The 17,928-nt window shown below is 35.5% G+C and overlaps 1 protein-coding gene across 1 annotated transcript in view; it reads right to left on the bottom strand.

Moving 5' to 3' along the window:
- The window catches only part of RGS18 (regulator of G protein signaling 18), a 29,258-nt gene extending 12,333 nt beyond the window's left edge, over positions 1-16,925 (bottom strand). Inside the window, exons 1-3 of the mRNA XM_032641130.1 lie at positions 16,575-16,925; positions 15,982-16,083; positions 14,894-14,955 (exon numbers count right to left, since the gene is read on the bottom strand). Coding sequence (XP_032497021.1) covers positions 14,894-14,955; positions 15,982-16,083; positions 16,575-16,693 — 283 coding nt within the window. The 5' untranslated portion in view covers positions 16,694-16,925. The remainder of the gene's footprint in view (positions 1-14,893; positions 14,956-15,981; positions 16,084-16,574) is intronic.
- Between the last annotated feature and the right edge of the window lie 1,003 nt (positions 16,926-17,928).

Here is a 17,928-nt window from a genome sequence, read left to right as displayed (position 1 = left end):
AAATGGCTGTTGAATTTTGTCAAAAGCTTTCTCTGCATCTATTGAGCTGATCATGTGGTTTTTATCCTTCAATTTGTTAATATGGTGCATCACACGGATTGATTTGCATATATTGAAGAATCCTTGCATTCCTGGTATAAACCCCACTTGATCATGGTATATGATCCTTTTAATGTGCTGTTGGATTCTGTTTGCTAGTATTTTGTTGAGAATTTTTATATCTGTGTCCATCAGTGATATTGGCCTGTAGTTTTCTTTCTTTGTGACATATATGTCTGGTTTTGGTATCAAGGTGATGGTGGCCTCACAGAATGAGTTTGGGAGTGTTCCTCCCTCTGCTATATTTTGGAAGAGTTTGAGAAGGATAGGTGTTAGCTCTTCTCTAAGTGTTTGATACAATTTGCCTGTGAAGCCATCTGATCCTGGGCTTTTGTTTGTTGGAAGATTTTTAATCACAGTCTCAGTTTCAGTGTTTGTGATTGGTCAGTTTATATTTTCTATTTCTCCCTGGTTAGTCTTGGAAGGTTGTGCTTTTCTAAGAATTTGTCCATGTTTTCCAGGTTGTCCATTTTATTATCATATAGTTGCTTGTAGTAATCTCTCATGATCCTTTGTATTTCTGCAGTGTCAGTTGTTACTTCTCCTTTTTCATTTCCAATTCTATTGATTTGAGTCTTCTCCCTTTTTTTCTTGATGTGTCTGGCTAATGGTTTATCAATTTTGTTTATCTTCTCAAAGAACCAGCTTTTAGTTTTATTGATATTTGCTATTGTTTCCTTTATTTCTTTTTCATGTATTTCTGGTCTGATCTTTATGATTTCTTTCCTTCTGCTAACATTGGGGGTTTTTTTTCTTCTTTCTCTAATTGCTTTAGGTGTAAGGTTAGATTCGTTATTTGAGATGTTTCTTGTTTCTTGAGGTAGGATTGTATTGTTATAAACTTCCCTCTTAGAATTGCTTTTGCTGCATCCCACAGGTTTTGGGTCATTGTGTTTTCATTGTCATTTGTTTCTAGGTATTTTTTGATTTCCTCTTTGATTTCTTCAGTGATCTCTTGGTTATTAAGTAGTGTATTGTTTAGCCTCCATGTATTTGTATTTTTTACAGATTTTTTTCCTGTAATTTATATCTAGTCTCATAGCATTGTGGTCAGAAAAGATACTTGATATGCTTTCATTTTTAAAAAATTTACCAAGGCTTGATTTGTGCCCCAAGATATGAACTATACTACCCAAAGCAATCTACAGATTCAGTGCAATCCCTATCAAACTACCAATGGCATTTTTCACAGAACTAGAACAAAAAATTGCACAGTTTGTATGGAAACACAAAAGACCCTGAATAACCAAAGTAATCTTGAGAAAGAAAAATGGAGCTGGAGAAATCAGGCTCCTGGACTTCAGACAATACTACAAAGCTACAGTCATCAAGACAGTATGGTACTGGCACAAAAATAGAAATATAGATCAATGTAACAGAATAGAAAGCCCAGAGAGAAAGCCATGCACATATGGTCACCTTTTCTTTGATAAAGGAGGCAAGAGTATAAAATGGAGAAAAGACAGCCTCTTCAATAAGTGGGTCTGGGAAAACTGGACACCTACATGTAAAAGAATGAAATTAGAACACTTCCTAACACCATACACAAAAATAAACTCAAAATGGATTAAAGACCTAAATGTAAGGTCAGACACTATAAAATTCTTAGTGGAAAACATAGGCAGAACACTCTGTGACATAAATCACAGCAAGATCCTTTTTGCCCAATGGAAATAAAAACAAAAATAAACAAATGGGACCTAATGAAACTTAAAAGCTTTTCACAGCAAAGGAAGCCATAAACAAGATGAAAAGGCAACCCTCAGAATGGGAGAAAATATTCACAAACGAAGCAACTGACAACGGATTAATCTCCAAAATATACAAGCAGCTCATGCAGCTGAATATCAAAAAAACAAACAACCCAATCCAATAATGGACAGAAGACCTAAATAGACATTTCTCCAAAGAAGATATACAGGTAGCTAACAAACACATGGAAGAATGCTCAACATCACTAATCATTAGAGTAATGCAAATCAAAACTACAATGAGGTATCACCTCACACTGGTCAGAATGGCCCTCATCAAAAATTCTACAAACCATAAATGCTGGAGAGGGTGTGGGGAAAAGGGAACCCTCTTGCATTGTTGGTGGGAATGTAAATTGATACAGCCACTATGGAGAACAGTATGGAGGTTCCTTACAAAACTAAAAATAGAGCTAACATATGACCCAGCAATCCTACTACTGGGGATATACCCTGAGAAAAACATAATTCAAATAGAGGCATGTACCAGAATGTTCATTGCAGCTCTATTTACAAGAGCCAGGATATGGAAGTAACCTGAGTCCCTTGACAGATGAATGTATAAAGAAGATGTGGCACATATATACAATGGAATATTACTCAGCCATATAAGGAAACGAAATGGAGTTATTTGTAGTGAGGTGGATGGACATAGAGTGTGTCTTACAGAGTGAAGTAAGTCAGAAAAACAAATACCGTATGCTAACACATATATATGGAATCTAAAAAAAAAAAAAAAAAGGTTCTGAAGAACCTAGGGGAAGGACATGAATAAAGATAGAGATGTAGAGAATGGACTTGAGGACACAGGGACGGGGAAGGGTAAGCTGGGACAAAGTGAGAGAATGGCATGGACTTATATATACTACCAAATGTAAAATAGCTAGTCGGAAGCAGCCGCATAGCACAGGGAGATCAGTTCCGTGCTTTGTGACCATCTAGAGTGGTGGGATAGGGTGGGTGGGAGGGAGATGCAAGAGGGAGGAGATATGGGGATATATGTATATGCATAGCTGATTCACTTTGTTATAAAGCAGAAACTAACACACCATTGTAAAGCAATTATACTCCAATAAAGGTGTTAAAAAAAATCAACTAGTAACATAGCTTTAAAAGCCCCCAAATATTTGGAAATAAAACAACACATATAAATAATTTATTGATCAAAGAAGGAATCAAAAGAGAAATTAGAAAGTATTTACAATTGAATTATAATAAAAATACAGCGCATCAAATTTTGTAGGATGCAGTTTAAACCCCATTTAGAGGGAAATTTACCACATGAAATGCTATACTAGTAAAAAATAAAATCTGAGTTTCTACTTTAAGAAGATTTAAAAACAAGAGAAAATTAAAGCCACAGTAAGTTGAAGGAAAAAAAATTATAAAAGAAGTCTATGTAAAAGAAAACAAACCATAGAGAAAATTTACAAAGCCAAAAGTTGGTTCTTCAAAAACATTAATAAAATAGAACTCCTAGTGAGGCTGTTTCATAGTAGTAGGAAGCAAATCAGTGATATTTCCACAGATCTTAGACATATTACAAAGATAGTAAATATTATGAATGATTTTATGCCAATAAATATAATTTAAATAAAATGGGAAAATTGTGTAAAGAAAGCCTACCCAAACTGACACTGAAGTGAAAAATCTGAAACTATTAACTTAATAGATTTTTATAATAAAAATACCACCCCCCCAAAGTAAAATCTTGGGCCCAGATTTGGTGAATTTCATCAAACATTTAAGAAAAAAGTATTCTATTCTTATACAATTTACAGAAAACAGTGGAGGGATGAATAATTTCCTTCTCATTTTAAGAGGCTAGGATAACTCTTATACCATAACCTGACAAATGTAACACCAACAGCACCCCCAGAAATAATGATTAAGAAAGGAAAGGAAAATTATAGACCAATGATCACAGATGTAAAGATTCTGAACAAAATATTAGAGACTTAAATTCAGGAATTTAAAGAGGGAGAAGCATACATTCTAGCATTAAGGCAAAAAAACTGTGAAGTAAATGATAACTTTCTTTGTCTACTCATTTTCACTTATATTCATTTCTTCTATTCACTGTTCTCTAGAACTATTCCTCATGGTCCATGATTATTTGTAATATAATAAGTTCCATATAGAATGAAGCAAGAAGAATGAATGTGGTAGAACTATGGTGATAACTAAGAGGGTTTGCATTTTTAACATGTTTAAAGGTTTTGAGGGCTAAGTGCTGTTCATACACATTACTACATTTAATACTACAACATATGTCTGGAATATGTCCTATATTAATTTTCATATCTGAGAAAACTGAGATTCATATAAATTCAATTGTCCCAGATCTCACTTTTCAAACAAACAAGTTGTAGAAGTAGATCTTTCTCAAGAAGGCAGCACTTTCTGTCATAGGTAGAGTAACAGTCCTTCAAAGATGTCCATGCCCTAACCCTCAGAACCTGTGACTACATTACCTGACATGGAGCAGAAGCTTTGCTGATGTGATTAAGGTTAAGAACCTTGAGAGGGGCAAATTATCCTGGATTATCCAGGTGGACCCAATCTCATCACATGAGTGCTTAAAAGTGAAGGAGGAAAGCAGGGAAGTGGGTCAGGGGAATGCGATGTGAGAAGCACTCTTGCTGCCCTTCAAGATGGCAGAAGATGGTCAAGAGCCAGAGTGTGGTGGCTTCCAGAGGGTGAGAGTGGCCTTAGTTTAGAGCCAGCAGGAGAATGGAGACCTTGGTCCAAAAGTGCAAAGAGCTGACTTCTGCCAAGAACCCAAATGGATAGGAAAGGGATTCTCCCCAAGACCTTCCACAGAGGACAACAGCCTGATGACACCTTGATTTTTTTTCCAGTGAGGTCCGTGCTACACCTCTGACCTACAGAACTGTAAGATAATATATTTGTGTTGTAAGTCCCTCAAGTTATCATAGCTTGTTACACAGCCACAAGAAACTACTATAGTCCTCAAATCATGTGTTACATGTCACCATTTACTTCTCCTATATCTAGAACTTGTCCTGTTTGTCATGAAGCATTGTGTTCTCATTTTTGTTTTTAATGCTGAAAGCAACTGTTTGATTATATTAGAGATCCAGGAACTTAATGTAAGAAAACAACAGCCAGAAATGGCATAACCTACAGACATTCCCTAAGTGGTAGGTATGGGATCTCTCCAAACACTACCATGATAGAGGAGCCCTGTGGGCCGGCCTCTTCTACTCCACTGCTCCTTCCATTGGTGTTTTCATTGGGGTGAGAGGAGAGTCTGCCATTCCTTTTCCTTGGTAAATTGATCCTGAGCACCAGATGTTAGTGGTTAAACCTTAGCGAAGAAACTAGGAAGACAAGCAAAGGTCAGTCTCAACAAGGATTTGAGAAGGCATCATAGGACTGACATGCCACCCAGAACTTGTCCACAGTGATTAGATGCTGGTAAGATAATTCCTAGTCAAACACAGCTGTCTTAAGGAGGCCTTAGTTGTAAGCGCTTCCTGCTTAAGTCAACAAATTCTAGTCTCTGAGGAGAAGGAAGAATGATCAATGTGAGTGATATTGAACCACTCTTGTTCTTATTTCTCTAGCACAGTTAGTGTTTGATTTTCAAGATCTAGTTCTCATGCTGTGTAGTGTGCTTTGCTCAGAATGTAGCAGAAAAATATAAATGGATAATGATTCCTTGAAGCTTTTTGATAGATAGAAGATTTTCCCCCAATACCTACAAATGTATATATTCTCAGAGTAAAGTTAATGATCTGTCTCTGTTTTTATTATTTTTAAGCCAAGATAGCTATCAAAGTGAAAAACAGGGAGTCAGACAAGTGGGTTTTACCCTGACTTGTTAACCCACCAGCACTCTTAGGGATTACTGTTCCTCAGTGCGGTCTGTTTGACTTTCCTTTCCACAACTCTTTTACCCTCTGTAGCTCAATACCTGAACTTGTAAAAAAGCAGTTTGAGTCATTACTATTGTCGAAGGTTACATTCCTCTAATTTTGGAAAGCTACATCGCAGCAGCAACCTTTCAGACTTTCAAGTAAAGCTGGAGCCCCAGGCTGATGACTTTAGAAAATAGGCTGAATGAGCATCATTTGGCTACTGATTGGCAACAGCTTGAAAACTTCTTCCTTTTCCATTTATGCGACTAGAAAGATCGTTTTGTTGCCTAATCTCTGGTTTTACTTTTTGTCTTTCTTTTTTCCTTCTTCTTCTTGTGTAATGATCCCAGAAGGAAACAAGGAGACTAAGGCAAAACATGCCTTTCAACCCCTAAATCAAAATTGAAGTAGAGTTTGAAATGTGGGCAATGTTTAGGTGTGTGAAAGAAAAGTCACAACAAAAACAACCATCTGTAGACCAATTGGCTTAAACCAAACTTTAGGTAGTTACGTAGTCATGCCCCAGCCTCTGGCCAGAACTTTAAAAAAATATATTGAGAATTCCCCCTTGATGAATTTTTAGTGTAATCAAAAACCTCTGCTTAGCACCCATACTTTCTTCCTCTTTAAAATTTCTAAAATGTTTGCCCTTTTTTCCTCCAATTAACATCCACTTTTTGCTGGATTGAATCCTAACTATATGTATATTCTCTTAATTTATCTCATAATTATCTTCACAACTGATAGATTCTTTGTATTTTTTTAATAGAATTCTGAAATTTCTTATTTGCTCCGTAGCTGCTGTAAAGTAGATTTCTGAGGAGGATTCCTTGACTAGATATTAGGAAACAATTGGAAGCAAGACAGCAAAATGATGGTGAGAACATCTTCAGGTAATCCTAATTAAAAAAAAAGTGGTCGTATGGAAATGTGCACTTTGATATTGAAAAGCCTGTCATTGGGTGGTATTGCCCTGTGTGTTGATGATGTGGGTCCTGCCTCTTCCCCTCCCACAGTGAGAGACAACTGTCTTGTTCTTACTTGCTCCTCTGTTACTATTTAAATGGAAATTAAAGCAAGGTTAGCAAATGAAATGCCTGCTGTCTTACAACAGAACAGCCTGTTCCAGGTCAGACCTAGATGGGAAAGAGGAAATTAAGAATATGCTTTATTGGGCTTATGAATAAAGTTGCTTTGACCCCAGTGAAGGGAAATGCTTTTGGGATTTCATTTTATTCTATCCATATGTCATATATAAGCATGATTGATCAGTTTTTAAATACCAAATTGTTCCTAAAGCAAGTTGATAAATTGCTGTGACAATTTTAGGAGGATATGGTCATCACTTTTCCTATTAATCTCAATTATAAGAAACTTTTTGTATTGACACCTAGAAGGGATCATCCATATGCCAGACAACTGAAATTGTTACTTATTAAAAATAACTTCCTTTGTCTATCTTTTAATTATTTGTGAAACAGTATGAACCTGAGGACGGTATTATAAACTGAAAATGCAATGATATTAATTACAATAGTTAGAAGTTTTGAGTCTTTGCTAAGGCCGTGGCACACTGCTATATGCCTTTTATTGAGGCAGTTCCATTTAATTTTCACACCAGCCCTAAGGAGTTAAGTCCTGTTCTACCCATTTATACAGATGAAGAAGCTGAGGTTCAGAAAATTGAGTTGCCCTGAATCTTACCGCTGGGAAAAGACAGCACAGGGGTTTGAATCCAGGTTTATTTTGTTTATAATTATAGAACGTTTGTCTTTCAACTGCCATGAAACAACAAAGTCTTTACTGTTGAGGAATATGGAGATTAATAGGCAAGACAGGCATGTATAGACCAAGGACTAAGAAATGAGAATTGCAGGGGTGACTAATTCTGTTTGGAGCAGCAGAGAAAAATCAGCTTACTTAAGATGACTATAGAAGCCTTCCAGAAAATAACATGAATGCTACTTAAATAGTCCTTCACTAATTCACAAAGCATGAGTGAGTGTCAGCTCTGTAGCAGCCGTTGGGCTTTGGAGTACCACCGTGCTTAGTCTTGAGTTTGATACAGACATTCAAAATGAAGTCACAGCATTAACGTAAGGAAAAGCGCTGTGTGTTAAAAGTGCTCATGGTGAGTTAAAGTGAATGGATCTTGTTGCCATAATATGAATATAATAGGGGAGAATAAATACTGCTTCAAGAAACAAATTAATGGTGAATGAGAAGGTAGTTCATCTATTTAAAAGTTTAAGTAAATGACTTTTAAAACAAATAATACATAATATCGTGCAGGATTATCCCAGCACACTAGTTACTTCCTGTTTCTCTTACTCGGGGCAGCTGCATGAAGTCAGGTCACAATGGAACCGTTTCTCACACAGAGGCAGTAACTTACTAAACAGTCCTTTAGAACGAAGCAGTGGTGAAGACACCTGCCAAAAGCGCTTGATAGAACCCGGGATTAGAATTCACACTGGAAGAAGCTGGCTCAATGTGTCATACAAATATGAAATGCTTGTAATTGCGTGTTTCTAAATTGAAACTCTGACATCTGTTGGAGTATTTCTCTGATGCCAAGAAACCAAATGAAACAAAAAGTCAAGGAACTCAGAAGTTGGAAACCCAAATACAGTGTGGTATCTTAGGTACTAGGTTGCCTTGCTTCTCCTTTGATATTTGACTTTGGACCTGCCACAGAATGTGGTGGTTACTTGTGCAATAATGCTTTGTTTGTGTGGCCCATTTATAATCTAGACTGGATTTTACTTACTTTTATTTTTTAGATAGATAAAGTAATTGCATGTTTGTTATGGGTCAGCTTGATTCAGAAAGTTAAATTTGTAGAATCCTGGAATCCCTTATCTTGCAGAAAACTGGTAACTGAAAATTGGAAAGGGCAGCTTAAAAAGCCACAAGGTGAAAAGTGTAAGGAGAAGTGCTAATTTCCTTCCCCAAAAGAGAGGTATGCACTTTCTTGCAGCCTTTCCTCAAAGTCAGTAATATGTACTTCCCACAGTATCATCAGTTCATGTTTTTAAATCAAGGGGGTGAAATGACTCACATATTCCTTTTATCCTACCTTATCATGAATTAATCTCAAAATTAAGCTTAGTATATATGATCACAATTTAAAGTGCAAAAAGTCCAAGCAAATAGTTGTTAATAAAAAGACTAAAAATACTGGAATTATTTGCAGTGACTGGAAAAAAGGATGTACAGGAGAATAAACAGGTAGTAGTTGGAAGTTTTTTTTTATTGACAGAGACTCCCTTCATAGGAAATAACCTTCTCTTTCAAATCTTTACTTATCAAGTATGTGAGATGGTTAGAAAATGTTTCCATAATCAATCATGCTTCTATATTCTAGGTGTGTGCCTATAAAACCCTGCAAAACTGCTGATAAAGTTTGCCAGCAACTAAAAAAGTTCAAAGTCTCACCTGTTATCTTCTCCAAATCTATTTTTTCCACCTCTATTTCTGATCTATAAAAGGCATTCTTACCTTCCTATTAATATGGAACAAAATCTAGAGATCTTTGGCTCCTTTTTCTTCATCTCCTATTTCTTCACCACCTCACTTTACAACATAAGCACACATTCATTCAGTCACCAAGTTCTTCCATTTTCTTTCCAAAATGGCCCTTACGTTGAGGTTAACTTTGATATTTGTAACAACCTTGTAGGTAGTCCTATTATATGCATAGAATTCTACCTTTCTATCCATCAGAGTTAGCTTTCTAACAAACAAACTCTTCTTGAGTTTGTCCCCAACTTGATTTTCCAATGTGATTTTTCACTACTCTTTACCTCAGTGAATGCGACCTGCTTGCTTTCCTAGGTTATAAGCCCAGTAAGCGCAAATCGCTTATTTCTCTAGCCCTTTTCCTGCCTTCTTCTCTGCTCAGGAATAACCTTTTCCTCTGCCTGTTGAGATCTTGCACACATCGACATAATTTCATGTAATGATTTTCTAAAGCCTACATGAAACATTGCAAGTTCTACAGGCATTTTTTAAACTATCCAATTGTTTTCAAAATTATGTATTATCAGCAGCATTGTTTTACTTTCAAAGCTGTCTTACACAGAACCATATAAATATATGCATACAAACACTCACAAATATGTGAGTGTAATATACATATATATGTAATTTTATTGGAATTAATTGATTTGCTAAGTTCATATTGGTAACATTTATTTTCATAAAGTCAATTGGTAAGAAGACCGATAACTAAGTTTGAAATTGATTATGAATGACAGTCTGATACTGGTGTTTGGTTTATTCTTTTTGTTTTTCTTAAACAACATTTAGAAATTATTGTCATATGGTTTTAAATCATAGATTTTTATGATTCATTTTGCAGTTTCAGGCAAATTTGTCAATAAACAGGGAAGGCAGGAAAAAAATTACCTATCTGCAGAGAAACAAATGAGGAACGGAGGTTAAATTATTGATGGACTGCAGTGTATTAAATTTACCGTATAACATATTTGAGTTCATTTTTTAAAATAACATTTACTTTTAGAATAGATTAGATTTACAGAAGAGTTATGAAGATAGGACAGAGCTTCCACACACCCCACACCTCCAGATCCCTGCTATTATTAACATCTTACATTGGTAAGATACATATGTTATAATTTTTAAATATATATTTATTTATTTATTTTTGGCTGCATTGAGTCTTCATTTCTTCACACGGGCTTTCTTGCAGCGAGCGGGGGCTACTCTTCATTGTGGTGCGTGGGCTTCTTCTCATTGCAGTGGCTTCTCTTGCTGCGGAGCACAGGCTCTAGGAGTGTGGGCTTCAGTAGTTGTGGCATGTGGGCTCAGTAGTTGTGGCTCGCGGCCTCTAGAGCGCAGGCTCAGTAGCTGTGGCGCACGGGCTTAGTTGCTCCGCGGCATGTGGGATCTTTCCGGGCCAGGGCTCAAACCCGTGTCCCCTGCATTGGTAGGCAGATTCTTAACCACTGCGCCACCAGGGAAGCCTCTACATATGTTATAATTAATAAAAAAAATACTGATACATTATTATTAACTAAAGTCCCTACTTTGGTTATATTTCCTTGGATTTTACCTTCTGTGCTTTTTTTAATTTTAAAAGAGTTAAGCTACATTTTAGGAATGAAATTTGAATATAATAGTGGAATTATCAAAACACTCCATGGATTCCTTGGTTTCTGTGGAACACAGCAAAAACACTGTTCTTTCTGCTTAAGTTTCATCTATTACCTGTTACCCTAAGCCACCCTTTTTCAAATTATGTTTCTCAATAAAGAATTACTTTCTCTCTAGTTCGCTAAATAAATTGCACTGTTTAATGCCCCATGCCTATGTTGGCTTTCTGCTTGGATGATCTCTTTCTCTCTTTGTCCAGCTAGTGAATTTTTTATTAATCCCCTAAAATCTAGCATAAGAACCATCTACTCTGCTCCTTTCCTAAAGATGCTAATAATTATTCTGCAGTGGTTTTAGTATCAGGCATTTTTTTGTCAAATAAATACTCAAGTTTTCTGATGTATTTTGTTTGACTTATCACTTCACTTCCCATTTGAATAAATTTAATACATTTTCCATGTCCTTTATATAGATATGGCGTACAGAATTTGAGAAACTTACACATTTAACGAAACGGAAATTCTATAAAATCTGATAGAGCAAGGTCTTGAAGTGTGTGTGTGTTTGTGTGTGCACGAGTATAGGAACTTTCCTTTTTTTCTCTTTTTGGCCTACAGTCAAGTCAGTAGAAATGAGCTGAATTGGACCATTGCACCCATGAGACTTTCTTAGGTGATTATTTTAAGCTTTATAATTTAATAGTACAATAAGATTTGCAATTTAGAATAACTGAATTTTGGGGATTGATTAAAAGAATACCATTAACATAATTTTTTATGAATCCAGTATAATTTAATTAGCACTTTGATCATGAGCAATGATGATAATGTCTAAGTGGGTCAGTGCTGCTTTTTGTTATTCATGCTACGCCCTCTAGGTTCCAACTGCTGCTGTTTTACAGAACTTTAATATTTCCCCCAGTAGAGAACAGAGAGGAGCAGATTTTTTTCCATTTGGTTTTGACTACTTGTAAAGCAACATGATTAGAGAATGCCAGGGGAGGATTGTCTGTAGGACTAATTGCCTAGAGAGAACCTTTATTCTCTCTAATGGGTCGTGAGAGTATGATGAAATTATTATATACCAATGTATTAAGTTAAAGAAAAGTCCAGCTTATATATTTCTTTCCATTGAAATTTAACCCTGTAAGTGATGTTCCTACAGCTGGGAGCAGGTTGCAAAACAGAAAAAGATTATTAAATTTATTGTTGATAATTATTTTTCATGATAGCAGAAGCCATTTACATTTGTGTAGTGTCAAACAGTTAGTGGCTTGTTGCAACCTAAGTGTCCATCGACAGGTGAATGGATAAAGAAGATGTGGCACATATATACAATGGAGTATTACTCAGCCATAAAAGGAAATGAAATTGAGTTATTTGTAGTGAGGTGGATGGACCTAGAGACTGCCATACAGAGTGAAGTAAGTCAGGAAGAGAAAAATAAGTACCGTATGCTAACATATATATATGGAATCTAAAAATAATAATAATAATGGTTCTAAAGAACCTAGGGGCAGGACAGGAATAAAGACTCAGATGTAGGGCATGAACCTGAGGACATGGGGAGGGGGAAGGGTAAGCTGAGACGAAGTGAGAGAGTGGCATGGACATATATACACTACCAAACGTAAAATAGATAGCTAGTGGGAAGCAGCCACATAGCACAGGGAGATCAGCTCGGTGCTTTGTGAACACCTAGAGGGGTGGGATAGGGAGGGTGGGAGGGAGATGCGAGAGGAAGGGGATATGAGGATATATGTATATGTATAGCTGATTCACTTTGTTACAGAGCAGAAACTAACACACCATTGTAAAGCAATTATACTCCAGTAAAGATGTTAAAAAAAAAAAAAAGAAACAGAAAACAGTGATTGGCTTCTTACTCATCTCATTTAATCCTGACAGAAATTTATTTCTATTGGAGCTAAAGACATTGTGATCTCCATTTACAGTTGAGGGGGCTGAATATGAAAGTGATTAGGAAAGTGATTGTGAGGCAGAAGAGAACCAGAGCTCAAATCTCGAAAGGGACCCAGGACAGTTTTTCCTAGCAACAAATTTGGTTATATTATTCGAACACTTAATATTTACCAGGTGATGTGCTGGGTTTGGCGATCCACAGATGAAAAGACATGTTTCCTTATAATAAACATTCAAACTGGAAAAAAAAATGAATTCCACTTCTTTTTTTCCTTGCTCTGACTAGTGAAGAGGCTCAAGGGCTGAGTTGTGCCCAAATGGTGGAAATAATAGGAGATTAAAAGAAGAAATAAGTTTGGGGGGCATGAATTAGGGAGGAAAGTTTTACACAGGTTGTAATTAGATAAATACCTGAACCAAGACAGTGACAGAGGAGATAATGAGAATGGGAGATAGGTTTTACATATATTTGGCAAGAATTTTAACAAAAGTCAAGAAATGGGTGGATATTGGGAATGAAGAAAAGTTGGAGAAAGCTGTTCACATTATTTTTCTCCAAAATAGGGAGTGATAGAGCATTAAGGTGAAATGAGGATGGAGTAACACATTAAATTTTTTTCAGTATGAACTTCCTTTCTTACCACTACCCTCCATTGTCACTACATCCTTGCCTAAATTTAAGCCTTGATTTCTCTACCTATACTTTTCTTTCTCTGAGTCAATATTACAATTCAGAGGCAGAATCTGTTTTCATTAGAAGAGGGAAGGTCTTCAGGGAGAGTCTGCAGAAATAGGATTCTCTGTCAGTAAATCCAGGGGAACATGAACCGGTCACCAAAACCTTATAGGTGGATGGACAATTAGGAGAAAATTACAGGACATGAAGACAGATTAGAAAAGTTGGTTTCATCAAAGAGTGCACAGTACTTGAGGCTGAACTGCAAGTACTGCACTCCCAGCAACAGGAGCTCCTGCTTCCAGTAGACACCTTAGGATGAGAAAACCACTGGCAACGCTGTAAACAGTAGTTAGCCTCAGGCTAACCCAAAGAAATGCAGTAAGGAATAGAAGAATTTGGAGATACAAATAAAAGCTGTGGGCTAGAGGAAGTGTGTGGCTATTTGGTAGTGATAAAGTGTTGCTTCTTAAGCAGACTGTGCCTGGTTTAACGTGGAAAGCAATGAACCCTGTGGTTGCTTAGCCTCATTGCCTACTCAGTTCAGTCTGTCAGTTTTGCTCCCTGAAAGAAACTGTGGATTGAATAAAGGCCAGGAAAAAATGCTTACTCAGCTGTTTCCTTATGCAGTTGACTCCAAGGATTAGCAATCCAGGCAGCCTGTCCTCTGACCTGGGCTTGGACAAACTCAGTGTTTGTCCTCACTTTCCATCTCATCTACAAAGCTCCACCTTAAATGCCCACCTGATTCTCAACTACTCTGCAAAATTCTGACGACTGATGCAAAGAGTGAAGCATTTATAAAATTAAAACAATATATATTTTCCTGAAGTTTTCCTAAATATCCATGAAAAGAGCTGCTTTAGATTTTTGATCACTTAACAGTAAAAATAACACAGATAATCTGGGATTTAATAAAACCAAGGATCTCATTCACAAACTAAAAACACTGAAAATATGAAACTATTCATCCAGCACCAAGAAATATTTCATCCACCATAAGTAATTCTTTTTTTTTTTTTTTTTTTTTTTTTTGGGGTACGCGGGCCTCTCACTGTTGTGGCCTCTCCCGTCGCGGAGCACAGGGTCCGGACACGCAGGCTCAGTGGCCATGGCCCACGGGCCCAGCCGCTCCGCGGCACGTGGGATCCTCCCAGACCGGGGCACGAACCCGCGTCCCCTGCATCGGCAGGCGGACTCCCAACCACTGCGTCACCAGGGAAGCCCCACGATAAGTAATTCTTAATAAAATAAGAGTATTTTTAAAATACTCTTATTAGCTGACTGTTCTATTATTTAGTTATTTCTGTGGATCAAAAACTCGTATTGCTGTAAATTATCAATCAGACTAAATTTTTATGACAGCCTGCTTTGTATAGTTACACACATATTTTGTATACTTTTCCATTAAAGAATAAAGTATTTGGGAAAAGTAGCACTAACCTTTATGGGAAAGCAGTTTGTCAAATGATTCACCCCATATCACTGCTTCTTCAGGAGAGATTCTGTTCAAGAAACAATGTTTTATAATGGAGTGTGCAGAAACTCTACTTATGAATCTTCTCTAACATGTGCTATCATACTGCTCTTTTCAGTCATATTTCACAGGATTTCTCCTTTGATTATTATACAATGGAAATTGTATTTATATTGGAAAGTTCAAAAACATTGGTCAACTTTCTTTTGGGTTTTGCCTATAAAACGATGTGTTAAAATAACATTATTTTCTCATGAATTATTTTATTTTCTAGGGAAAAATAATCATGTGTTAGGTTAAAAACAAAGAAATCAGGTCAATTATCTTTCTTAATTTGGCAAATAAGAGAACCTAATCTAACAGTGTCTTTCAGTCAAACTTTTTTAAAACTGCAATTTCCTTGAAACTCTTACCAAAATATGCAACAATTTTTTTTAACAGATACAGGAAGTTTGACTAATGAAGTTTTAAAAGGGTAAGAAATAGGAAACATTCTTAATACAACAAATATTTTAGAAATGTTGATAATTGAATATATTTGTCTTGGATCTTTTATTGTTCATATTTGGAAAAATTTATATTATCCTAGTGTATAAAGTTATTCCATTTTCTGTTTGAACTAAAGAAATGGCTACAAGTTACAAAACATCCCTTTTTGTGCTTTACTTGATACTGTACCTAGGGCATTTTTTCCAAACTACTGAAGAAAGAGATGAATAGCATTTCTCAATGACATTGTGCAAACTCTTAAATTAATGAGTATTTCATCAGTTTAAAATACAAAGTGATGAAGGAGTAAAATATATCATTTAAAATTGGCAGGCATATAATTTTAAAAGAGCATCTTTAAATTTTTATGAGATTACTTAATTCAAGCTATTAAAATGGTTTAATTTTATGGAATATATCTAGTTTTTTTGAAATGAGATCGCTAACCCTTCCTTATATTACTGTGTAATATCCAATAAAATGGTAATCCCTAATTTCATCTTTCTTAAATCTTTAACGATAGAATCAGCAAAATGTCCCCCCCAGATAATTACAAGTTATTCACCTTGTTTCTTTGGCCAATTGCCCAGATCTGCTGGAAAGAGTATCTTCGTGAAACTCAGGTTTCTGCACAAGAAGACTTAGCCTATTTCTTTTTTCCTTAGCTCTGTAATGAAAAGGCATTAGCTTCAGGACAACTTGGATGACAATTGAAATCTCTCCTTCTGACTGACAAACAGATTTGGGATTGGTAATCACCTGGACACCCCTTCTCACCCACCTCCCTCACTCTGGACACGCTCAGTGGTTTTCTTAAGAATTTCATTTAAATACTGTTTATGGAGGAATTAGGATAGCATATGTGAAATATACTTGTTTTATTTCCCCTCAGTGACTTTAAAGTATTTGAGATTATATTTCAATAAATATTATTACAAGTTCTCCTGTGTGGTTAAAATTGTTGCACTTTAAAAAATAAAATAAAAACACTTTTAGATTTAACAGCTATTTACTCCTAATAAATAGATTTTTTTCAGTTGTAATATTACAATCAATATATTTTCAACCAGATATTTTAAAAACAAGTGCTAACAAATATTCAATGTCAATCATGTTTTTAAAAGTATAAGGCTAACTTAAAAAAATCATGATTTTTACCTGATTTTGGCTTCTTTGCTTGTTTCTTCTTTTCCTGAACCATATATTAACTTGAAAAAAGTTTTTTCTTTTGGTTCACACATATTTAATTGAGAAAAGAAAAACAATGATGTTGCCATCTTCTCTCTCTAAAATGTAGAGATGTCTAATTTATTACATCTTTCACTTGTTAATGCTATTCCATGGTTATACATAATGGAGTAAAAAGTTATCTCAACCCGTCAGCAACACTTTAAAAAAGAAAATCAAGAGCTTGGGTTTCTGCCTCTGCAAAAATATAGAACTGAGGAACTAAAGTACAATTCAGTCCGGAGTTGTTTAGGGAAATGATACTACAAATTTGCAAAATGACTCTTGGTCTCTGAGATAAAGACTAGTATTACCACAGCGCAACTTCTCTTTCTAGTTTGTGCAACCAGAATGATGCTAGACCCAAATGACACTGTCATTTCCCACAGGAACTTTTTAAAAAGGTCTTTAACGTGTGTAGTACGCGTTAAAATGTGTGTGGCAAAGTGCTACACCAATCATATTTTCCCTTGTTCTTAAAATTAAGTATTTTTACTTATTTAAATACATTGAATTAGGTAAATTACATTTAACTGACATAATGCTATGTAATGTTAATCACATTTGCTTAACATATTGTATCAAAATAAGAAGATAGATCATAGAGTTTCACAGTTGAAGGGGATAGTAAGAAGCATTTAATTCAATGATTTTTAAGCACAGGTCCATGGAATGACTTCAGACATTTGTAAAATTTTTACCAATCCATGATGAAAATGGGAATAAAAGATCATATGTAATTTTTTCCTTAAACTATTTTTTAATAGTATCTATTTTTAATATGAAGCACTTATTCTGAATTTGTCCTTTTGCCTTTTTTAATGTTAAAATGTTTTTAATGAAATATTGTAACTAGAGATGGCAGTTTGTAGGATTGTTTATTTTATGTTCTTATAAAAAAAGAAACGGCAACTCAAAGTTGGTTCAGCTTCCACCTTCTTTTTTTTCATGAAACCCAAATATCTAAGAAATGCTGATCTAGACCATAACTTACATTAAAAAAAAAAAAAAAGGCAGGGATGATAGATATTAAGTGATTTATTCTTACAAATTCCCAGAGGTCAGTAGAAAAGAAGATCCGGAATTATCAGAGCCTTTGATCACCAGTAGCATGTGCTTTAGTCTTTCCAAGTCTTTGATCTCCAGTAGTTAATGCTTTAATTCCTCTAAAATTGTATATATTAAAAAAAAAAGTTAACAAATCTAAAAGAAAATTTATTTTCAATCTTTTTGAATTATTGATTTTAAGAAAATAGTTATTCTTAAAGATTCACAGGGATCCCTT

Source organism: Phocoena sinus, chromosome 1 (assembly GCF_008692025.1).
Source record: "Phocoena sinus isolate mPhoSin1 chromosome 1, mPhoSin1.pri, whole genome shotgun sequence".
Classification (NCBI taxonomy): domain Eukaryota; kingdom Metazoa; phylum Chordata; class Mammalia; order Artiodactyla; family Phocoenidae; genus Phocoena; species Phocoena sinus.
Note: the sequence above shows the minus strand (reverse complement) of the source record. Positions and strands in the feature narration are given on the sequence as shown.